A 25,165-nucleotide genomic window follows, 5' to 3' on the forward strand; every position below is an offset into this window, starting at 1 on the left:
CCCAGAAAATTTAAGTCGGGGGGAGGGAGTCTTAGAGACAACCCTGTGTCACTGCACCGAAGGTGCTGTGTAACACACACAACACATGGGGCTCATGGAGGGGTGTGGCTCCAGAGCCCAAGATCACCCAAATAGTTGAAATACACCTGGCAAAACACATGTAAGAGTGGGAAAAAGGTTCACACTCTTTACCAGGTGGAAAAAATAAACCCCAGAAATCCAGCAAAGCTGCTGAGGGACTCACTAGGTAAGGGAAATTAGCCATAAATGAGAATTCTCCCTAACAGCAAGACAATCAAAGGTGTAACTATTTTAGAATGCAGGGACCCGGCCCCTGTCATGCACTCCCACAGGAACACTCAACCTCACTCTATAGCATTTTTCAAGTAAACTGTATAAAACAGTATGGATATAGGCAGCCCTACAGATAAGGGGAGTATAGGCCACTTCTACTCTCTAAAAATCAAAATAGAGAGTACAAATGCTCTACCAAAATAATGGTGAACAGACAAGTAGGACCATGTGCTTCTGCTTTCACCCACACAGCTCCATGGATGTTTGGACTAGTTGTGATCATGAAGAAACTACTATTACTGCTTGATTGGAATAAGTAAATATGTATCTTTTGTAATGTGTATGAATGATTAGGTGCAACAAAATAATTATTAAAAAACCTTTCCACTTTCCAGTTAACACATTAGTCCCATTACGAATTGGTCATTTTTACTCGCTAAAAAATTATTTTACTCCCAACTTGAACAGTGGGTGTTATGCAGCAGACCCAGCATTCATTTCCTCCTTTTCTGCCAGTCACTTAAGGTGCTTGCACCTTCTAGAGCCTTACCAAGAGAAAGAGTGAAACTCTTCTATTACCTTTTAAGCTAGGTTATTGAATCGTGTGCAGCATGCCCTCTGCCATTTTCACGAGTTCTAGGAGCTTCAGGATCTACAAGAGGTGGGTCATGGGACAGCAGTGCAGCAAGAGAAGCAGAGCTGGCGATTGGGCCCGCTCTCGCCAGATCCAAGATCCGGCACCAGATGTGTAGCCGGAAATCAGGGTCTGGCCAGAGTCAAACGCCCCAAAAACATGCTCTGCGCTGGGGGGAAAAACGAGCTGTATTCCGACACCTATATTCAGGTGAGACTAGATCGTGAGGGAAACCTAAATTACCCCATACCAACAGAGAGAGGTGTGAAACAAGGATGCCCGTTAGGGGCCACCTTGTTCAACTTCTATATATCCGAAGTAGGAATAGCTCTGGCCGATGTGTCATTTCCACCACAGATAAATGGAGTGCCAATAAACCATATCTTGTATGCAGACGATATGGTGATCCTAGATCAGGCTCCTATTGTTCTCCAAAGAAAACTTTCAGCTCTCAAAATCTTCACAGAGGACTTAGGCCTTGACATCAATGTGGCCAAATCGGAGATCCTAATATTAGGAAACCAAAGAGGTAGATCTGCAAGTAAAAAAAAAAAAAAAAACAACGTGGTCCATAGATGCAAATAAATTAAACCAGGTACCCCATACAAGATATCTAGGGATCACGAACAACTCTAGCATTAACGACACCCCAATGGTAAAAAAAACTCCTGAATAGCTGTAAATTACTGATAGCTCAAGGTACCATTTTACAGCAAAGATACGGCAAATTCTCCTACAAGCCGATAAGGAGATTTTATCAAGGTAAAGTGACTCCAATTCTCGTCTACGGCGCCGAGAACATGTTCAGGTGTGATTATAAAGTATGGGCCCGATGTGAAAGTCTCTTTTGGAAAAAGATTCTCCAGATCCCTTTAAGTACACCTACAGCCTGTGTACTGTATGAAGTTGGAGTCTCTACCCTCAATTCAAGAATCACCTGGAATAAACTGGCGTTATTCAGGAAGACACACGTGGAGGCAAACCTCCCATCTGTAAAGTTCTTGCTGGAGGAAAAAGGACATGAAAAATCAGCTTTACATATTTGGAAACATCAGTGCAGAGAGATACTAGCACAATTGGGCACAGACGAAAAAACTTTGTGGTGGAATCCGGACCTGGTTAAAAGGAAACTGCTCGACTGGGACTGGATTGAAATCAATGACAAAAGGTCATCACAAAAAGCTATGAAGAATACTCCTCCAGAAGCGAAAAGACGCAATACGCTTCCGTCATATTTAACATTGTCACCCTGTAAACGCCTAAGAAGGCTATACTTGAAATTTCGTTTGAACATCTACGAAACCAAGGAAATCCTAATTCATCGCAGGAAGATTCCTATGAACAATTCGAAATGCAGGTTTTGTGCAATTGAAACAGAAGATCTAAAACATCTGGTCTTACAGTGCACCAAACTTAAAGTCCAACGCGAAAAATGCCTCGGAAAGGAGAGATGCAGAGTTCAAACATATGATCTAGAGGAATGGTGGAAGCACCTTCACATTGGCGAGAGCCGATCACTGTTGATTGCAACGATGAGATTCCTTGACCAAATGCAAACACGACTAGAGGCGACAACACCATGTGGGGAGAATGAGTGACCCCAATAGATGCCACATCCAGTAAGCCAGAAAAGACACACTAAGCAAACAACTAAGACTGCAACTAAGGAAAGTGTGCTAATGAACTTTCTCAACGGCCATAAGACAGGAACTAAATGAGATGAGTCAAGTGCAAGTTCACTACCAATCAGTCGCCTTTTAGTTATTTGAGTGTTTTTCTCTGTTCTTTTTCTGTCATTGCGGAAATTAGGAATTAAGAATGGTAAAAGTAAAAGTTTTCAAAAAGTTTGTAAAAACTAATTGAAATAAAAAAAATAAAAATAAAAAAAATAACAAAAAAAGCACCTGCAACGGCTTGGAGTAGGGGGCGGAGCAGCACATTTCTGCCATGACCAGCCCCTCCAGTCAGGATGTAGCGCACAAAAATGCTAATGCAGGGCCATTAGTCACTAAATGGTATTGGGCCTGCATTCTGATGGGAGGGGAGGTGGAGTGGGGTGTGGGGAGTTGACATGCATTATAGGCAACTTTGCTTCTTTGCAGGTGTGCGAGTCATCTTTGACACAAGACTTACCACTCTGACTCACTTTGATACAGGTCACAGCTGCAGGAAAAGCAAGCTAACTTCCTCTTGTGTGCCTGTGCAAGGGGTCACAAGAGGAAGTTACAGTCGTCAGCCACGACCTGGTTTATTTATGCAATGTTTGTCAGATACCTGTATCCGACAATAATTGCATGAATAAATAAATACCCCTATTAAACATTGAAACTATCCCACACGAGGCAACCACCCAACTGCTTTCAGAGGGGGAGCTGCAGTGCCTGGTGTGGTTCAAGTCCAAGAAAACGTTGCTTATGGCCAACAGAAATCAGCAGGTTTAAAGAATGCGAGGTTGCAGGACAATCTCTCGGTTTAAACCAAGATTTCCCCACAGATTATCTGCTCTTTCACCATTAGCTAGAGTAATTGCTCTTCTTAATGATTCTTTCACAGTCTGCTTAAACTACTCTGCTGCATGAGCTCAGATCACAGTGCAGACTAACATTGCTGTTGGTAGTTTAGGTGCACAGATGGCTGCTACAGTTTGCTCCTGTGTGTGCCGATCATCCTGTGAATACATGTACTGAGCAAGGTCAGACTGGGCCATACAAACTGTCTCAGGCACCAATGAAAAAGTGGCCCATAGTTGTAAATGGCAATTCATTCCTTTTCTGACCCTGTTTGAATAGTACCCAAGGGGGAGGTTTGTTTTATAAAATGGGATGCAAATTGTGCATTTTAAAGAATATTTACTCAGCAACACTGGTCAAAACTATTATCTGCATAGTGAAGTAAATCACCACCAGGGCTAGGGAAGTGGAATTGATATGTAGTTTTGAAAAGAAGCAGCATGAAAGAAATTGCAGTTTTAAACTATTATTTTGGACATTTTCTTTGCACAGAGGTCAACTGCCAGCTCCAATCCCCCACTAAACTCCGCCTACTCGGGCACCGTCCACCCCAAACTCCACCCCTTGTGGGATTGCCACCAATTTCTTTCCATTTCCACCACTGAAGACAAGATTGCTTTGTTACACACCAGAATACTAGTGGATAGCATTTGGTCAAGCCTTCACATTGAATGTCCCAATCAGTTTACTACATTCTGATGTGACCGCTATTATAAAATAAAGATGTTTTTGAAGATCTTGCTTATGAACATACCCCACCCAGATAGCTTTAGCCAGTAATTGCCAGCCAGTAGTTGCCTCCTATTGGCCCTCAACTACTCTTGCTAACATATAGGCTGGAGACCCCTGCAATAACAGCAGGTAGAGCAGCTACCCACCAGACAGGCTCAGCTGAAGATGTGTGGGGCCCATTTCAACATGATGGTGGGAGGCTCCCTGCTTACATTGAAAACAGTCTGAGGCACCTGTAGGGTGTATACATTACAATGGTGACAAAGAAAAGGTTAATAGCCGCTGAATATCATGAGCCAGCCAGCCAGCAGGGAGCTTAAACACTAAATGCCCACTGAAGAGCTATAAGCCTTATTAGTCGAACTAGTGTTAGAAGGCAATGAGGCGATAGCACTCTGTATATACCGTGGCAACATCATCAAGTGCAGGCTGGAAAGTTCCTTTGACAGGACTCTCAATGAATGGAACTGCAGATGCCTTGAAATTTTGACCCAATTGGGACTTTAAAAAAAATTAAAACTCTGAAAACCCTCTACTGGTCAAACGAACATTATGGGCGGTTGACTGGTCGGAAACAGAATCAAAAAGGTCGGCCTCTTCTCATCACACCATTGAAAACCCTGACCAATAGCCTTAATGTTCTACCAGCCTATCTAAAAAGATTTTCAGACCCTACCTCAAGAAACTTGCTTTTGAGATTCCGCCTCAACGTCCTCCATACAAGATCTATGCACTGTCGAGATGGGGGAAGGGTCAACGTTAAGGCGTACAGACTTTGCAACAAGTGCGACAAAACACTACAACACTTGATCCTTTACTGTCCTGAATTAAGGCGAGAGAACACATCTACTGTATGAAAGAATGAAGAACATGGCCAGCATTGGTGGGAGCCCCTGTATGGAGGAAATAGCCCTTCCATGAATAGATGCTTGGCAACCTTCCTAAAGGAGATATTTAAGATAAGACTCAAAGACAGCCCACTGATAAAAGATTCCCCTATTGAACCAAAAGGCTAACATGTCTTTGGAGAAACGAGGAACCTTGGCTTAAGGAATCTTAAAGGAGAGGCCGACCAACAGAAAACTTAGATTGCCCAGACCCACTGGCCCTTACTTCAATCAAGGACATTTTACCTACCCTCTTATATTAGAAGGTCTTGCTGGAGTTTTGATCACTCCTTATGTTCCTGGTACCATGACTGATGGAAATATTGGATAATCTTAATATTTGGAGGTTCTTAACTCTGGATGTTTTGACGTTGAATCTTGAAACAAGAGTTTTTGTAATAAAACGGTATGTTTATAAATAAAAAATTAAAATATACCGTGGGAAGAGAAAACAAAGCTTGTAATGCGATCGCTGCAAAGCGCACATTTTATGTCCCAGAAGGAAAATAGAGTCATGGATATAGTGCCGTATTACAAGACTGCTCGAGACCACTTTCAATTGAAAGGGCTTGACCAGGTCCCTGGCACCAGAGTTCCAATTGATGGGTGGAAAAATAAAAACGGATCCATAATGGTGACTGGGAGCGATATGCTCGCAGTAGCATGCATACAAGATACCAACTTTATCCATTCCATCGATTTGGGAGAGGGGTGAAACACATGGGCAATAAAGAAAAGGTGGACTGGGAGTAATAAAGATTCCCACTAAGTAATCGATCCATGCCTCCCACACTTGAATGCAAGTGTGCCTCTTTCAGCGGGGTGCTGCTACCGCGCTGCAACATTCGAAACTAGGAGTTATTCAACCGGTCGCTTTGCCAAGTAGCACTGTGAATCTGTAGCCGTATACTTGTGCTTGTAATCATAATAAACTAGGGAGCGACATTGACAGAGGCAAGAACCAATGAACGACACATGCAAGAAGCAGGCAGCAGCATTTAAGAGGGAGAACACATTAACAGAACGAAACGTCACTGAGGGAAAGCAATACATTGACAGCTATGACAAGGGAGAGACACCGAAGAGCAGAACTGGTCTTTCTTATTTTAAACACTAGACTAGTAAACGTTCTCTTTTAGTAACGTTTACTAATGATTTTATGCAATACAGGTTTCCGCTCACCAGCACGCACGCTGATCTCACGGTACTTCCTACGGGTCTCGCGCTCAGCCCCACTCAATTCGGTAAAGCTCCGCTCCATGCCTGTTGGTGCCGCCATGTCACAAACGCGTTGCATGATGGAATTGCCCCGCCTTCCCGCCAAAGCCACTTTGATTTTCCCCTTCACGGAATGACTTCAGCACGCACAGAAGACGTTCTCTAAGCGGGGTACACATTGGACATAGAAGAAGGACGTGCCTGTACAGCATTCAGTGGGCTAACATTCGGTCTGAGCAGGGTAGTGGGTAGTTCCCATCCGAGAAAAGGACCATAACAACGGCCAGCCCACTTTTATTCACGTGACTTCCAGAACTTTTCTGCAATGTTTCCGAATCCGAGCGAGCCTCGTACAGTGTAGACACTACATCGGCAGATGCGGAATCGATGAGGATGGAGGGGACTTGCTACAGGAGGGCCGGTCGGGTGCGAAGTTTGTGACACGGCAGGGATGAAGGGTGCATAGGACGGAGAAGGGGGAAGCGTGTGAGGGAGTTATGGAAGAATGACTGTTTTGTGGTAGGAATTGATGTATCGCAGCATGTGAGTGGTAATTGGAATAGACTGACCGGGCGAGTGATAGTCTCAGGTGGGGCATGTGAGAGGAGTTTGATGGGCGCAGCAGAGGTCGGGTTGCATTCTCAATTTTTTGTTGATGGAGGATTCGGATTCTAGTGATTCTGGTTCTGAGTGGCAGTCAGTCCCTGCTAGGAAGCGGGGTAAGTCGTAGGATGTGTCTAGAAGTCGGTCTTCTGTGGATGGGGTGGGTGTTGGCAATGGTGTCACTGTGTCTTCAAGGTTCTCTGTGTTGGAGCAGGAAGAGGCAGAGCTTCTTTGTTCTGAGGTGGTGGGAGTTGCGGGTGGTGGTGCGGTGTTCGATGTTGGTTCTCGTGTACCGAGTAAGGGGGTTGGTGCTTCGGAGGAGAGGGCTTTTGTGGTTCTTGTGGCCAGTACTGTGGAGGGTCGGGATTTCAGGCAGGTGTGCCCGATGGAGATTGCGATTTCAGTGGAGGAGTGGGCTTATTCACCTCGATCTATCCGTAAAGTGAGTGGAGGTAAGCTTTTAGTTTGCTGTGTGTCTTTTGAGCAGCAGGAGATCATGTTGCGTTTGCGTAAGGTGGTGGGGATTCCGGTGGTGTGTTCTGTTCCGCCTGTTCGTGTGGTTAGTGGTAAGGGGGTGGTTTATGGTGTTCCGGCTAGTACTGATTTGGACTTATTGATGTCTTAGCTTAAGGGTGTTGGTGTGGTTGGGGTACGTAGGTTGGGTCCTAGGAATGGGGATGGGGTTGTAGTTTCGACTACTGTTTTGGTGTTTCAGTCTGTGGAGGTGCCCTGGTTTTTGTGGATTGGATTTGAGAGGTTCCAGGTGGCAAAATATGTGCCCCCTCCTTTGCGTTGTTTTCAGTGTCAGAAGTTTGGTCATGTAGCCGGTGTTTGTAGGGGGGAGCAGTGTTGTGCGAAGTGTGGCGGTAGGCATGATATCAACGAGTGTTTAAGTGAGACGGTACCTGTAAGTAGTAACTGTGGTGGAGATCACTGTTATGTTCAAGGGGTGTCCTGTGTATGTTCGAGAGGTTCAAGTACAGTCCGTGAGAGTGTCTCACAATTTGTCTTATGCAGAGGCTGTTATGCGGTTGCCAGCTGCTGGTGTGGATCAGGTTGAGAAGGTTTGTCTAACTGGGGATGGGCTCTTGCCCCCTTCAGTTGTTCCTGTGGATTGTGTTGTGCAGCCATTGGTGGTGGGTGATTTATTGGTGTTGACGAAGGAGAAGTTTTTGTTGTTCATGATTGAGGTTATTAATTGTTCTTTTCAGAACAATTCGCAGAGTAAGACTGAGAAAATGATGATTAAAGTTAGGGCGGCAGAGAAGTTTTTGGGTATTGTTGGATTTACGAGGGAATATTTGAATGAGGTGTTGGGTAAGGGGAATGTATGAGGTGTGGTGGCTATTTTATGGTGTGGGTTTATTGTTAGTGGTGCTTTGCTGTAGTGGTAGGTCTGTAGCGGCATTTGTAGGAAGTTTTGGCGAACATCATCTATTTAGATGGAAATCGCCGACTCCTGGTTTCTGGGAGTAACCCCAAGAAGAACGTTTCTGAAAGACCCTGAAGCGTCAGGTTTGGTCTTGTCCCTCGTCATTACTCTGAGCGGGAACCGGGAAAGCGCAGGCTGCAAGAGCAGCAGCAATCTGTATGCTCTTGGCTGCCACGTTCTTGCAAGACACCAGATTGAGACGGGGGAGCAGAAAATTACATTGACTTTGAAAATCATGTTCAGCTAGATATTCAATGTGAAAGTTATGGAGGGCTGAGAAAAGTGGTGTTTAACTGATCAAAGGGGGCTAGGCTAATCGAGTAATTGAATGTTTCATGAGGGTGTGTTTTAGGGAGGGGCACATTGCTGTGGGTCTGGAGGGAGGGATAGGGATTCAGTGTTGTGGGTCTGGAGGGGGGTGGGTTGGGAGGGTGGGAAGGGACATCTTGGTATGGCTCTGGAGGGAGGGAATGGGGCACATTGCTGTGGGTTTTATGGGAGGGATGGGGGATATTGGTCTGTGTCTGCAGAGGGATGAGGCACATTGTGGGTCTTGGGGAGGGATGGGGGCACATTGTGGGTCTGGGAGAGGGATGGGGCATCTTGTGTGGATGGATGGTGGGATCTGCAATGATTGGGGGCACATTGGTGTCAGTATGGAACAAGTGTGGGGCATCTGTTGGTCTGGAGGGTGGCATGGGTCATCTGAGGGTGGGATGGGGCATCTTGGTGTGGCTCGGGAGGGGATGGGGACACATTGGTGTGGGTTTGATGGGAGGGATGGGGGATATTGGTCTGTGTCTGCAGAGGGATGTGGCACATTGTGGGTCTGGGAGAGGGATGGGGGCATCTTGCTGCATGGATGGTGGGTTATTGGTGGGGTCTACAATGGATGGGGGCACATTGATGTCGGTCTGGAACAGGTATGGGGTATCTGTTGTTCTGGAAGGTGGGATGGGGCATCCTGGTGTGGCTCTGGAGGGAGTGGATGTAGGCACATTGGTGTGAGGGGCGGTACACATTGGTGTGGTTCTGCAGGGGGCATGGGGGCATATTGGTGTGGCAGAAATTGCTCAGTGGAAAATCCACTGAGCTTGGAGACGCCTATTATGTAGTGAATACTACTTCAGAGTTGGTGTTATAAATAGATCAAATTCGTGGTAGTAGTTATGCAGTCAGTCAACAAGGAAAACGGATTGACATAAATGCTGTACTTAAAGTTCAATCACTTTGTAATTTATTTTCCAGATTGTAATGTTCAATCATTTCACCAGCAGAGGCCCTTGTCTATGCATTTCGGACTATGTCCTTCTTCAGAGCAGGCTTAACTTCACCCCTAATATCTTGAAATTCAAACAAACATAGTATATCACATTGCATAATCTTGTACAGAATGAAGAGACACATACCTGCCAACGAATAGTGCACTCTACTTGTTTTAACAATTTTACAACTCCAGTTCAGTGCAAAGTTGTTTGTTGGTCTGGAGGGAGGGATGGGGGCACATTGGTGTGGGTTTGATGGGAGACATTGGTCTGTGTCTGGGGGAGGGATGGTTCATCCAGGTGTGGGTCTGGAGGACAGGATGGGGACATCTTGGTGGGGTCTGCAATGGATGGGTGCACATTGGTGTTGGACTGCAGAGAGGGATGAGTCATCCTGGTTTGGGTTGGATGGGGACATCAGTGTGGGTCTGGTGGGAGGGGATGGGGGCACATTGGTGTGGGTTTGGTGGGAGGTACGGGGACATTGGTCTCGGAGGGATAAGGGCTTATTGGTGTGGGTCTGGAGGGAGGGATGGTGGCATCTTGGTTGGGGTCTGCAATGGATGGGGGCACATTGGTGTCGGTCTGGAACAGGTGTGGGGCATCTGTTGGTCTGCAAGGTGGCATATGGGTGTGGGTCTGGAGGGAGGTGATGGGGCACATTGGTGTGGGTTTCATGGGAGGAATTGGGGACATTGGTCTGTCTGGGGAGGGGTGGTTCATCTAGGTGTGGGTCTGGAGGGTGGGATGGGGGCATCTTGCTGTGGATGGTGGGATCTTGGGGTCTGCAATGGATGGTGGCACATTAGTGTGGATCTGAAACAGGTATGGGGCATCTGTTGGCCTGGAGGGTGGATTGGGGCATCCTGGTGTGGGTGAGATGGGGACATCTGTGTGCATCTGGAGGGTGGGTTAGGGCATCTTGGTGTGGATCGGAGGGAGGGATGGGGCTTATTGGTGTGGGTCTGAGAGGAAGGGATGGGTCCTCATTGGTCGGTGGAGGGATGGGGCATCTTGCTGTGTGGAAGGAGGATGGGGCATCATGGTATGGGTCTTGAGGAAGGGATTGGGCATCTTGGTGGAGTCTGGGTCGGAGGGGGGCATTGTTGATCTGGAATGGAGGGACATGGCATATGATGGGGGCATGTCAGGGAATGATGGAGCATGTGGGCCTGAGGGAGGGCTGGAGCACTTTGTTGGGAAGGAAGGGGGGCATTTGGGTGTGAATAGAGGGATGGGTTATGTATGTCAGGGGAGAAGGATGTTGGTTTATGGGAGGGGTGGGAGCATGTGTATATCAAAGGGATGGAGAAATCGGGTGTGGGTATAGAGAGAGGGCGGATGGCGCCGTGTGAGTCTAGAGGTAGGGGTGAAGCCTATGAGTGTGGCTCTGAGAGGTTTTCTTTTGTTTGGTGTAGGTATGAGTGACGGATGTTGGTGTCTGTGTGGTTTCAGAGGGAGGGATGGTGGCATGTGGGTCGGGGGAGGTGGCATTTGAATCTGGAACATGTGTTTGGAAGGAGAAATGGGGCATTTGAGTGTGAATTGGGGCTGGATTATCTGCTTGTGAGTGGGGGCATGAAGGATCATTAACAGCGGAGCAGCCTGAGGGAGAGCCGCTGGCCCGACTTCGGTTGCATCCCAGACGCGCACACCCACAGCCCGAGGCACCTCTCTCAGAGCAGTCCGGGGTGCGTGGGCAACCAGGTGCCAGGGAGCGGGGATTCCTTTCCACCGTAGGGGGGTCCACGACCCAGCAGATGGACAGGAACTCCTGGCAGGGTTGGGTTAACCTGCTGGGGATGTCCCCAACCACGCACCAGAAAGGGAGCCCCGTGCAGCCTCCTTACCGGCTGCTGCGCTGGCCCGGGTGTGCACTCCTCTCTCTGACCCACCAGCGGGTGGGCATTGGTGGGCAGCCGAAGGAAATCTGTGGGTGAGCGAAGGCCAGGTCTGCTGGTGTGGCAGGTGACTTTCCCTCTTACCCAGGTACCTGGAGCGCGGCCCCGTGTGGCCGAGCTGGGCGTTGAAGATTCTAGCGGTCCCACCCGACCCCCACCCCCCTTTGCCTGTGCTGTCTCTGGACCACCTTGCCGTCTGCCCTCCCCAGCCGCCCCCCCAAACCCCTCAAAAGGGGAGCAGAGGGTGTCGGGGAAGGATGAGTGGATCGGACCAGTGCAGTGCGACCTGCCTCCATCACCCTTGGAAGCGCTGTGCAGGTTCCCCGGGCTGAGCGCCTGGATTCATTTTAAAACCACAATGGTCTTAGCCGAGCTAGACAGGGCGCTGGGCTGTCTCATCCCAGGCGGCGTGCCTTCCCACGGCCTCTCCTGCACCGGCAGGATCAGGTTGACGCCTGGAAAAAAAGTTGCATGTGACTCTTGCCGGTGGATCACTCGGCTCGCGCGCCCATGAAGAACGCAGCAAGCTGCGAGAATTACTGTGAATTCCAGGACACATTGATTAACACTTCAACGCACCATGCGGCCCCAGGTTCCTCCCGGGGCTACCCCTGTCTGAGGGTCGCTTGTACATCAGTTGTCCCGGGATTCCCTCCCAGGGGCGTGGCTGGGGCTGTCGCAGGGGCCCTGTTCCCTTCGCCCCCCTCCCTAAGGTCACACCCCACACCGTTGCAGGATCCCTGGACCTGGTGCGCCGGCTCATTGCTGGCGCATCCTGGCCTCCCCAGTTTCCCGGCCTCATGCGGGTTTTGAGAGGGCCGGGTGGCCGGCGCGCCCCGGATTTGGTAGCGGCGGCGGCAGCAGTGGGCCTTAAAAAAGCCTGGTGGACCTTCGCCCTACCCTGGGCACCTGGCCATGCTGTGTGTGGCTGTATGTGGTGTCCCACGGCTGCCAGCTCAGGATGGCCATGGATCTTGGGTGTTAGGGAGAATTCTCATAAATGTGCTCATTCATTTCCTTCACCTTAGAGACCCCCAGCAACTTTGCTGGATTTTGAAGACTTGATTTTTTTTACCTGGAAAGCGTGAGAGACTTTTTTTCCCACTCTCTCATGTATTTTCATGTGTGTTTTACTCTGTGTTTTTTGATTATGGGGTTTTAGATAACTCCATAGGCATCATCTGTTCATGTGTGTCACACAGCACCCTCAGTGCAGTGACGCAGGGAAGCCTTTTAGGCTGTCCCAAGGTTTAAATACCTTCTCTGGGATAAACTACTGTTTCCCAGAGAATGTAAAGTTAAATTGACTTTACCAGTCTTTTTCAATTCCTAGACCCAGCACACACTATCTTACAATGGAGTGCTGGAGGGGTTGCCTAGTATCCCCTGTGTCTAGAAATTCATGTAGCAGTCAAATACTACCCTTTCCTCTCGAAATGGCTGGTGGTAGTGGTTTTACAACCAACTACCATGATTTTTCCTGACTGCGAACACCCGTGTTAGGGAGAATTCTCATTCTATGGCTAATTTCCCTTACCTATAGAGTCCCCCAGCAGCTTTGCTGTATTTGAAGGGTTTGTTTCTTTTCACCTGCTAAGAGTAAGACTATTTTTCCCACTCTTAGGCATTTTTGCTATGTGTGTACTAAGGCTATTTTTGTGTTTAATGTCTATGGGATTTTCTCAACCCCATAGGAACCATCTTTATTCACATGTGTTACACAGCACCCTCAGTGCAGTGACACAGGGGTGTCGTAGCGACCCCCAAACATAGACTCCATACCCGGGACTGACTACTGTCTCCCAGGGCATGTAAAGTCCCAATTGACTTTACTAGTCAATTTCTATGAACTAAACCAGTACAACCCTTCTTACTATGGAGGTAATGTAAAGGGTTAATGGTTTTTCCCTTATGTTCATTTTCGAGGGGCTACCGTACAGTCCCTCTCTCTAAAGTTTCTGGCTGGTGGCAGTGGTTACTACCGTAAATGTTTGACCGCAAATATTTTCCTATGGGATTTTGCCATTGTTCGAGGCTACCACTTTTTCTGACAGCCTCTAAAATAACGCCGGTTTATTGTTATATTACCTTTACTCCGGTACGTTTTATTTGCCAGAACTTTAATATACATTCTTTCTCGTGTCTTTCTCTAAACTCCTAATCCAGGTCAGGGATCCTTTGTTCGTCCTTTTGGCGGGCTTCTGCCAAGATGCCCTCCTTTCGGCGCCACTGAGTCTGGGGTGGGTCTGTTGTGTGGGAGGGGGAGTAGGACCCCTGGACAGGGTTGCCTACGCAACCCATGTCGCACTCTATCCTGATAGGCTGGAGGGTCTCCCGCCAAGATGACCACTCCACTGTGTCAGTGACAGCAAGGCTGTATGACTGGGGCTCTTTTTGCATAAAAGCATTGTCCTGAGGACTGGAAGAGCAAGACGTCGCCACTGGAACTAAGAAGCCAAAGAGGAGTAAAGAACCTTCTTCCCTTGAGCTGGTGGGGCCAACCAGTTTGCCAATCGTCTTCCTGGACCTGCCTTGGTTGAATCGAGCGTACCTTTTATTCGTCGGGCAGCACCGCGGCTGGTTTCATCCCTGGGTAGTGCAGTAACTCGAACCTTCCTCCACAAGGAGAGCCTCTCTTCCTCTGCTGAATCCCCCAAACTGCAGGAACTACCGGAAACAACCGCCACCGCAGGAGCCACTTCTTCATTTTAAAGGTGCATTGTTCCGCCAGGCCGCCCTTCGCGGTAGCACTAAAGGTGTTTTAAATCCTTTGCCTGCCTGTTGGGTTGGCCGCCCCTCTCTCTTAACATTGTCTTTCGCTTTCTGCATCCACCTTTTCAAAATCGTTAACCAACGACTTGACTGCAGCTACAAGAACATTTTGCTCCTGGGCCCTTGCCCTGTACCACTGACTCTGGCACAGGCCTACTGACTCTGCCTACATTTGTTAGATCTGCCTTCAGCTACAAAACCATTATATTAAAAAAAGACAGTCACAAAGGGGCAGATTGATTAGATTGATTTTCAACTCGAAATGTGTTGGTGCTTCTGCTTCTGATAACTACCCTTTCTTCCCATTAGTGAACCTTGTGAAATGCCATTTTGCTCAGTTTTCATTTAAGTATATTCTATACTGATGCACTGTCTGGCTTAAATTGGTTCACAACCTTACGGGAAGTGTTGCTAGGGTGTGTAAGAAGCTATTTCTATATAACTTGTGCTTTCCCTCCCTTGTGAGAAATTGTTAGAGGTTCCCTTGTGTGTAGTTTTCACTGTGCCGTTTTGCTCAGTTTTCACTCTGGTTCACTTGGTCTACAATTTAACTAGGGAGTGTGTAGATTTTTCGTTGACTTATTTTAACTTGCTTGATGACTGTGATAAATGTGTTTTCCTAGAAGTGTATAAAATAAATATATATCTACTTTTTAATACAAATTTTGGTCAGTGTTTCCTTGTGCCATAGTACTGTAGGCCTATTGTGTTAACCCTGAATACTGCTCATTTCCCTCTTGAAATAAGTCTGACTGCTCAGCCGCAGCTACCAACTAAATCTTTGTGGTGCAGATTGATACCAAAGGGGATTTATTGCTCTCACCTGTAGTGCTCCCTAAGGGAACAACCGGTAGCTAAAAATCACGGGAGCCATGTTTTTCAAGATGGCGTCTTAGCCCCCTTTGTTTAAACAGGACCCAGTCTACTTTTTTCGCTATTTCTTTTTGGAAAGGCTCTTCTAGAGTTTGTCTCTGCGCATGAAACTAGGTTTGGTCCCTTTGTTCCTATGCCTTTGGCGCGCTTCAGGACTGAAGACCGCCTCTGGCACCCGAGTGTCTGGGGTGGGCATGAAGTGAGGGACGTGCCCAAAACTCCCTGTGCTTAGTCTCCTAGGAGACCCAAATGCACTCTGGCGTGATTGGCTGGCTAACTGTCCGGCAAGGAGAGCCACCCTGCTGGGTGAGTGGCAGCTAGGCTGGAATGAATGGGAGAAAACTGTTTAAAAGGTGATTCTCTTGGACTGGAAAGCGGAGTCCACCACTGGAACCAAAGAACCTAAGACGAGCTGGAAGAGGACGGCTGCTGCAACTACTGGACCGTTGGTTGGCCCAGTGGAGCCCTGCTCCGGGTATGAATCGCCAAGTTCACCTCGACAGAGAAGCCCTTCAAGGAAGACGCCTTCCTTTGAGTTGGTAGGACCAATCAACTCGTAAACCACCTGGATACCATTCTCGGAGCTGGTTAGGATTATCCAGGGGGAAGGACACCAGCTTCTGTGCTTAAAGAACAGCAACCGGAATCGAAGATTTGCCAGCTTTGTGACCAGTCCACGTGCAGTGCAGGAGTCCCCCGACGTCCTCCCTCTTGTCCCCACGACCTAGGCTCAGGAACAGCGAGATCTGCAGGAAGTGCCAGGAGCAGAAATCTTCAGCTGCATCTTTTTCTTCAATATAAGGTACTGTGAAAACCCAACCGAGAGAACTTACCTCTCACTGCGAAAGTGCGTACAACTTTGGCAACTTGCAGGCCTAGTCAGCTTGTGACCCGACATACAAACCTTTCTTCCGTGAACTACTTCTAAGAACAGTGGCAAAGACTTTTCAGTTTTAAATACCAGAACCGTTCCCACTTATACAAGACACTAGCCCATTGACTTTGGCTTACCTATTGCATTGAATCAACTCCTCTGTTGAACTCAAACTATTTGCACTATTGTAACTGTAATATTCATTTTATTAATGTATGCCTTTTTGCTCCTACTTCAATGCTATTTTGCTCCTACTTCAAGGGAGCGCAACTGCTTAGCAATCAGTACTGTAGTATAATTTCTATGTGATATTGGTTGCCTCATTTAGTGAATGCTTTATAAATGAATAAGTGTTTTACCAAGAAACCTTGAGTATAAGTATCTATCTGAAAACTTGTACTTATAGACCTCTGTGTAACAACCTTACAAGCTCATATTCCCTCTTGAGATAAGCCTGGCTGCTCAGCTCGCTACCAAAAACTGTGTGGTACAGACTTATACCAAAAGTTGGTTTCGCTTACACCTGTAGTTCTAGTTGTGTGTAGTGGTCCCAGAGGGTACTGCATACAAACTTTGCCTAACAGCGTGCCTCACGACCACGTGGGCTTCGGCCGCAGATAGGGACAATGCACACTCGGCTGCGCCAGATGCACAGGGCTGAGGCAACCCCCCCATACAGGCCCGAGGGCAGCTGCCCCAAGCTTTGTGCTCCCCGACTACGGCCACAGATCAGACTTGGCGACCCGCTGAATTTAATGCAAAACTAAAAAGTTCCTAAATAAAGGAACTCCCGTCCCCTGCACACTTTCACAAGCTCAATGAATGAGCCAAACAGTTGAGGTTAACTTTTGGACATACTCTAGGTATGTGTTCTTTTTGTTCAAACAAACAATTTATGATCATAAATGGTAAACATCAAGACATCATTTTAAGAAAATAATTTTTCTTGAGAAAATCATTTTTCTTCAAATGTAGTTTTATTTTTCAAGGGGCACAATGCGTTTCGAGAAAAACATCTCTTCTTCAGGGGCATATTCAATTTTTCATTCAATCACATCTAAAGAAAGTTTACAGAAAAACATATAATTACTTATTTTATAATGGTGTTTCCAAATCATGTACATTTCCTAAAGTAAAATAAATAAACAAACAATAGATCCTCAATTTACACACCTATCTCATGGGTGTTTAACCACAGCATGTGTCATCAAATTAAGCAAGAAATGAAGGTTACTGCGATACATTCACTGTTATGTTAACCAAAATTAACTATTGCATGCTCATTGCTCTCAATTGTACATTGTACTAGGAGTACTTATTCAGAAGTGTTACCCAATATCAACTCTGTATCATGGATGTGTTGTGTTTGAGAGTATAGGAGGTGAAAACCTCTATTGTTGTATGGATAATTAGCCTCAAGATACAAATCTAAGCTATAGATAGTGATGGTTTTTTAAGGAGGTATAACGTCTTACCCTTTGTGTTGACTAGAACAGGCCAAGAAGATGGCTGGTGACGACTAGGGATAGTCTGGAGGAAAGATGGCATAGACACGGATGCCTCGTGCTTCGTGGCTGTCAACTAGGACATAAGTAATCTAAGAGAATACGAAATATAGCCTTTAAAAGAAAATGGTATATGGAAGTACGTAAAGCATCACATATGTGAACTAACTTGTCACCTATAGTAGCAAGGACTTAGAAAGAGAGTACCAGAGTCCATAGTGGACTGATGCTTACCTTTTGGAAACGTGTAAAGGAGAAGAAGATCTTCATGCCGCCGTTCCAGAGTATGGAATGGCTTACAAAATGGCCGTTTTAGAAAGCGGCGCTTAGCAGTGACGTCATTACATTTTAACGTAACGTGACGTCACACATGTAAACATGGTGATGTCATGCGTGCGTAAGCGCGAGAGCTAAACATTTAGTTAATGTTAGAATAAAAAGAGGTAAGTGGTGAAGATCACCTTAATAATCATAAGTAGATGTAGCTGAAATTCAAACATTAGTGACAATTCCAGTCTAAGAACTAGTGTATACCTGACCACTAGTGTTCCAGTGTGGGTAATGTTTTAGGATGAAGTTGACGTAATATCATATTGAAACAGGTTCTCCTCCTATTCCATATAAGAGATGTACAATTTGTATGAGTGTCCAATCGTATTCATTATCTGGTAAACAAATCATATAGGAGGCATCACATTTTTCAGTTCACAAAATCAAGGCAACCCTTTACTCTTGTGTTATGTCTCTCAATCGTGAGACTTACAGTCTATATGGTCCTAGACTCCAAGAAAGAATCCAGTAATTACATCATAAAACATCTAAATTATGTTGTATGTAGTCATATTGGAGGCATAACAATTAACAAATAACATAGTCCAAGAAATCCATTATTCTTGTGTTTTGTCTCTCAATCGTGAGATTTACAGTCTACTTGGTACTAGACTCCAGGATAATATTCAGTACTTGTATCATAAAACATTATTGCTATGTTATATCTAGTGGTCTTAATATTTGTACTGACCAACATAACCATAGTGGTTAATTGTAGGAAGGAGTGGTTGTGTTTAAGTAATATGCTTAGTCCTTGGTGGGATATCTAAAGAAATGGTCCCAAGTAGAAATCTTCGTTTAGACCCAACAGTGTCATTGCGTCCAATTTGTGTATCCAATATAATTCTCTTTGAGCCAATCTTTTGGCTAGGTTTCCTCCTCTGGGTGCAGCTCGAATAACTTCGAGAACCACCATTCGTACTTGGGAAGTGTTATGTCCATTTTCTTTGAAGTGTCTTGCTACTGGGGATTTGATGTTATCTGTTCTTATGTTGGACTTGTGCTCGGTCCATCTTTCTCGTACCTTGCGTATTGTTTTCCCAACGTAGTGTTTCCCACATGGACATTTTAGGGCGTAAATTACACTTTTGCTTTTGCAGGTTGAAAAATCTTTCAGCATAATTTTGTTTCCGCTGTTGGGATGTCTTATATGGTCACCTTTGATCAGGTTTATGCAATGTTAACAATTAAGACAGGCGTATGTGCCAGTTTTTTGTTTCCTCAGTGTTTGTGTAGATTTGTTCGTTCTTTCTGCCCTAATCAGGCTATCTTTGAAGTTTTTGCCCCTCTTATAGGCTAACATCGGTGGACCTGTAAATAATCTGTTTAGGTTGGGGTCCGATTTTATGAGATCCCAATTTTTGTTGATAATTCTTTTCACCTGATAGCTTTGGCTTGAGTATTTCAGGGTGTGAATGAGTCTTGTTGTATCCTTCCTGGGTCTATCCTGTAGTAGGTTTTCTCTGGTTACTGTACTTGTCCGTAATATAGCTTTGACAATGATTTCCTCTGGGAATCCTCTTTTTTTTTTTTAAATCTTTCTTTCATGATTGCCTGTTCTGATTGTAGTATCATGGGGTCAGATGTGATATTTTCCATACGGGGAAATTGACTGAATGGCAAATTGGCAGCTTGCATCCACTTCACCTCAAAGACAAAGTGTAAGACGCTGTTCACATCAGTGTGTTTCTTGTAGATGTTCGTACAGAATTCAGTATTTTTCCATTCTACTTGTACATCTAGGAAGTGGACACCCGGTTTTCCAATTTCTAATGTAAAGGAAATGCTTTCCTGGCAATTGTTGAGATATATAAGGAATTCTTGTAATTCTTCAGTGGTGCCCTGCCAAATATCAAAAATATCATCGATGAATCGTTTCCAAAATGTAATCTTGCTTTTCCATGGTTCTTTATCTAGTACAAAGTTGTATTCAAAGTGAAACATGAATATATTTGCGTAGGATGGTGCTACAGAGGAGCCCATAGATGTACCTGATATTTGGAGGTAGTATTTGCTGTTGAATCTGAAGTAGTTGTTGTAAAGGATGATCCTGATTAGTTCTAATGCGAAGACTTTATGTATAAGGGCATCATTCTGTCTGAGTAGAAACCATTCCAGGGCCTCTATGCCATCTTGGTGAGGTATGGATGTACATAGACTATTGACGTCAAGTGTAAATAATATAAGGTTAGTATCTGTTGTCTGAAATTCACAGAGTAATCGTAAAATGTGAGCTGTATCCTTTAGATAGGTGGATGTTTTTTGTACGTGTGGTTGTAGAGCCATGTCCAAATAGATTGCGAGTGGATGGAAAATGCTTTCCGTACCTGCCACTATTGGTCGGGATGGCGGATTATTGAGATCTTTGTGTACCTTCGGTAGTGCGTAAAAAAACTGGTGTTAGGGGGATTTTTTTTTTATTAGGAAGTCCTTTGTATGTTCATAAGCTTTGTTGATTGTTTCTTTAATAATGGTGCTGATGGACATGATGGGATCATTATCCAGCACTAGATATGTCCGTTGATCTTGTAGGAGTCTGAGACAGCCTTCATTGTAAAAGTTTGTATCCATTAATACCAGAGCTTCTCCTTTGTCTGCTGGTTTGAGTGTTACTGTAGTGTCATCGGATAGTTCCTTTATCATTTTGAGTTGGTGACTTCTGATGTTCATTCTTTTGGTATTGTTGTATTTCAACCGTTTCACATCTTTTTTGGTCTTGAGGTTGAAAAGATTTATGACTGGATGATTAATTTGGGGATGGAAAGTGCTCTTATTTTTCATTTCTAGATAGTCTGATTTGGATCTCTACTCTCCCAAATCTGCTAATCTGTCAAAGAATACCTTAAGTTCCATCTTTCTGATGAGTTTAAAGAGGTTTACTTCTTCTTCAAAGATACTAGTCTTGTTTGTGGGGATGAAGGAGATTCCGAGGTTCAATGTGTCCATCTGGCTTTTGGTAAGTATTTTGTTCGAGATGTTCAAGATTATTGATTCTGTTATTTGTTCTTCGGTCTTTGCTTTCTTTTTCCCTCTGCGGGTTTGTCTCCTCCTAAAAAAGGTACCTCCGGTGTTTGTGTAGTTGATGGACCTGGTGGTGTCGGTACTGTTCTTTCAGTTGAGTCTGATCTTCTTGGACTTGAGGCTGGGTTTCTATCAGTGTTAGCCTGCTCCCCACCTGTTGCGTCGCTGCTTTCTGTACTATTTGCGGGTCCCTGTGGTCTTTAGGAAATGTACATTATTTGGAAACACCATTATAAAATAAGTAATTATGTTTTTCTATAAACTTTCTTCAGATGTGATTGAATATGCCCCTGAAGAGATGTTTTTCTCGAAACGTGTTGGGGCCCCTTGAAAAATAAAACTACATTTGAAGAAAAATTCTTTTCTCAAGAAAAAATCTTTTCTCAAAATTATGTCTTGATGTTTACCATTTATGATCATAAATTGTTTGTTTGAACAAAAAGAACACATACCTAGAGTATGTCCAAAAGTTAACCTTAACTGTTTGGCTCATTCATTGAGCTTCTTAAAGTATGCAGGGGACGACAGTTCCTTTTATTTAGGAACTTATTTCATTTTGCATTTATCTCACAACCCATATGCCAGTGTTGACTGTTCTCTCCCCTGCACCTTAAGTTTATTAAAAGCATCTTTTTGCCACTAAAATATAATCAGAACTTTATGAATTACCCAGAACAGGAGTGCATGGTGAACAGACCTTTTAGACGCACTGAATTTAAGCATATTACTAAGCGGCGGAAAGAAACTAACCAGGATTCCCTCAGTAACGCCAGTGAAGAGGGAAGAGCCTGCTGAATCCCCGTTCAGCAGCAGGTGTGGGAAATGTGCCGTACAGAAGACTGACTCCCTGGCATCGCCTCGTCTCACCCTGTGGACAGTGTTAGGCCGGTAGCGGCCTCTGGCACGCGGGATAAGGTCTTCTTGGAGTCAGGTTGCTTGGGGATGCATCCCAAAGCATGGGGTAAACTCCATTTAAGGCTAAATACGGGCACGAGATGGATGGCTAACAAGTACCATAAGAGAAAGTTGAAAAGAACTTTGAAGAGAGTTCTAGAGGGCATGAAATCGTAGAAAGGTAAACTGGTGGGGTCCATGCAGTCCGCCCGCAGGATTCAACACAGCAGGTAGGTTGGTCGCCTGGAATGATGGATGCCCTCGCGGGACTGCGGCCCGGGCAGACTCGGCCCCCGCAGGGCGCATGTCCTCTGTGGAGGTGAACCGCAACCGGCTGGGAGGGGGGCGGGGGTCTCTCTGCTCCGGCGGAGAGTGTTACAGCCCTCTGACGAGCAGTTTTGCTGTGTACGCGGGGCTGAGGAAGATTGACCGCTCCAGTGCCCTTCTTCGGCAACCATCCTGGCCCCTCTTGGGGATGCCCAGGGCAGCGGCGGGAGACGCGGCTCCAGATGCGACTGGTGGACTGTTCTTAGTGTGCCCTGACCATGTCGTGCCGCCGGGCGGTGAGGCCCACAAAGGGTGCCAGGGGTCTGAGGTGATGTCGGTTAACCACCTGACCTGTCTTGAAACACAGGCCAAGGAGTCTAACACGTACGTGAGTCGGCGGGCCGAATGAAACCCTCTGGTGCAAACAAGGTGAGGGCCGGCGCATGCTGATTGCGGTGGGATCCCATTGCGGTGGGCGCACCACCGATCCGTCTTGCCCGCTCTGTCAGGAGATGGAGAATGAGCGTGTGTGATAGGACCCGAAAGATGGTGAACTAGGCCTGGTGGAGGTCCGTAGAGGTCCTGATGGGTAAATCGGTCGTCCAACCTGGGTATAGGGGCGAAAGACTAATCAAACCATCTAGTAGCTGGTTCCATCCGAAGTTTGCCTCGGGATAGCTGGCGCACGGAAACCCCAGTTTTATCTGGTAAAGCGGAGGTCTTGTGGCCAAAAAGATCTCAATCTAGTCTCAAACTTTGGGTAAGAAGCATGGCGTGCTGGCGTGGAGCCGGGCATTGAATGCAAGTGCCCAGTGGGCAGAACTGGTGCTGCAAGATGAACCGAATGCTGGGGTTAAGGCGCCCGATGCCCATCAGACGCCCAGAAAAGGTGTTGGTGATATAGACAGCCGGACGGTGGCCATGGAAGTCGGAATCCGCTAAGGAGTGTGTAACAACTCATCTGCCGAATTAACTAGCCCTGAAAATGGATGGTACAGGAGAGTCGGCCCCATACCCGGCCGGTGCTGAGAGCCACAGGGACTAAGCCGCGACGAGTAGGAGGGCCGCTGTGGTGCGCACGGAAGCTGGGGTGAAGGCCCGGGTGGAGCCCCTGCAGGTGCAGATCTTGGCGGTAGTCGCAAATATTCAAACGAGAACATTGATGGCCGAAGTGGAGAAGGGTTCCATGTGAACGTTGCCCTCAGCCGATCGAAAGGGAGTCGGGTTCAGATCCCCGAACCCAGAGTGGCGGAGACGGGTACCCTTGTGACGTCTAGTGAGGTAATGCAAATGAGCCGACGGGAGTCCCGGGGAGGCTTCTCTTTTCTTTGCGAAGGGCAGGGCACCCTGGAATGGGTTCGCCCTGAGAGAGGGGCAGAGCCTTGGAAAGTTTTGCAGTTTCGGCGACATGCAGTGAGCTCTCGCTAGTCCTTGAAAATAAGGTGAGATGGTGTAAATCTCGCGCCGGGCCGTACCCATATCCGCAGCAGGTCTCCAAGGTGAATAGCTCTAGCATGTTGGAATAATGTAGATAAGGGAAGTCGGCAAGTCAGATCCGTAACTTCGGGATAAGGATTGGCTCTAAGAGCTGAGTCGCGAAGCGGGGTTGGGCTCGCGCCACGGCTGGTCGAGGTGTCTTTCACCCCCACCCCTTCCCCCCGGGGACGGTGCACTCTAGATGCGAGCCGGGCGCTTCCTGTGAATAGCCCCAGCTGCGGTGGTCGCCTCTCTACGTTCCCCTCCCGGGGTTCGGAGCCGACATTCTGCCTCGGCCAACGCCTAGCAGCTGACTTAACTGGTGCGGACCAGGGGAGTCCCAACTGTTTAATTAAAACAAAGCATTGCGAAGGCCCGCAGTGGATGTTGACGCGATGTGATTTCTGCCCAGTGCTCTGAATGTCAAAGTGAAGAAATTCAATGAAATGCAAGTAAACGGCAGGAGTAACTATGACTCTCATAAGGTGGCCAAATGCCTCGTCATCTTATTAGTGACGCGCATGAATGGATGAACGAGATTCACACTGGCCCTACCTACCATCTAGCGAAACCACGGGCAAGGGAATGGGCGTGGCAGAATCAGAGGGGGAAAGAAGACCCGATTGAGCGTGCCTCTAGTCGGGCCGCTGGTGAAATACCACTACTCATAGTTTTTCACTTACCCGGTGAGGTGGGGGGCGAGCCCCGTGGGGCTCTCCCTTCTGGCTCCAAGCTCATGCCGCCCACTGTGCGCAACCCGCTCCAGGGACAGTGGTAGGTGGGGCGTTTGACTAGCGGCGTCTCACAATCCTTCTGACTTTTTGGGTTTCAAGCAGGAGGTGTCAGAAAAGTTACAACAGGGATAACTGGCTTTTGGCGGCCAATTGTTCATAGCAACGTCGCATTTTTATCCTTCGATGTCAGCTCTTCCTATCATTGCGAAGCAGAATTCACCAAGCATTGGATTGGTCACCCACTAGTAGGGAACGTGAGGTGGTTTTAGACCCTCGTCAGACAGGTTAGTTTTACCCTACTGATAATATGTTGTTGCAATAGTAATCCTGCTCAGTACAAGAGGCGTCGCAGGTTCAGACATTTTGTGTTTGTGCTTGGCTGATTAGCCAAGGTGTGAAGCTACCATCTGTGGGATTATGACTGAACGCCTCCAAGTCAGAATCCCCCTAAACCGTAACGATACTGCAGCGCTGTCGAGCCTCGTTTTGGCCTAGGATAGCCTGCCTTTGGGCTGGTGCGTAGAGCCGCTCGCCTCGGGGCTCAAGTGTGGAGAGAAGAGGGCTACCTCTCTCGCCCATAGTTTACTGCACGTTTGTGGTGTTAAATCATCTGATTCTGGTTCAGGGTTTCTTAAGTAGCAGAGCAGCAACCTCGCTGCAATCTATTGTCATCCTCTGAGCTAAGCTTTTGTCGTAAGGCGCCGCCAAGGGTCTCCATCCTGCCTCCTGCTGTGCCACGGGGCACACGGGAAACTCCCACCCATCCTAGGTGCATACCCTCAGCCGCGGGCCTTTGAGGTGGTGCCTTAAATCTCCGGACAGGGCAGTGGAAGAGAAGCTGCAAGCCGCCCCAGGGCGCAGGGGTGGTAGCTTTAGCCTGTGCCCCTGGACGGTGGGTCTGGGCAGGCACGGCCGTCAGGTTGCCGGCCCAGATGGCCTGAGT

The 25,165-nt window shown here is 46.9% G+C and overlaps 1 protein-coding gene and 1 pseudogene across 1 annotated transcript in view; one reads left to right on the plus strand and one right to left on the minus strand.

Moving 5' to 3' along the window:
• The window catches only part of NUP160 (nucleoporin 160), a 1,937,143-nt gene extending 1,930,682 nt beyond the window's left edge, over window positions 1-6,461 (minus strand). Inside the window, exon 1 of the mRNA XM_069623088.1 lies at window positions 6,240-6,461. Within this exon, the coding sequence (XP_069479189.1) occupies window positions 6,240-6,354 (115 nt within the window). The 5' untranslated portion in view covers window positions 6,355-6,461. The remainder of the gene's footprint in view (window positions 1-6,239) is intronic.
• Window positions 6,462-11,951: 5,490 nt separating this feature from the next.
• Window positions 11,952-12,101, plus strand: LOC138505270 (5.8S ribosomal RNA; annotated as a pseudogene).
• Window positions 12,102-25,165: the final 13,064 nt, after the last annotated feature.

This window comes from Ambystoma mexicanum, chromosome 11 (assembly GCF_040938575.1).
Source record: "Ambystoma mexicanum isolate Mex_15411 chromosome 11, UKY_AmexF1_1, whole genome shotgun sequence".
NCBI lineage: Eukaryota > Metazoa > Chordata > Amphibia > Caudata > Ambystomatidae > Ambystoma > Ambystoma mexicanum.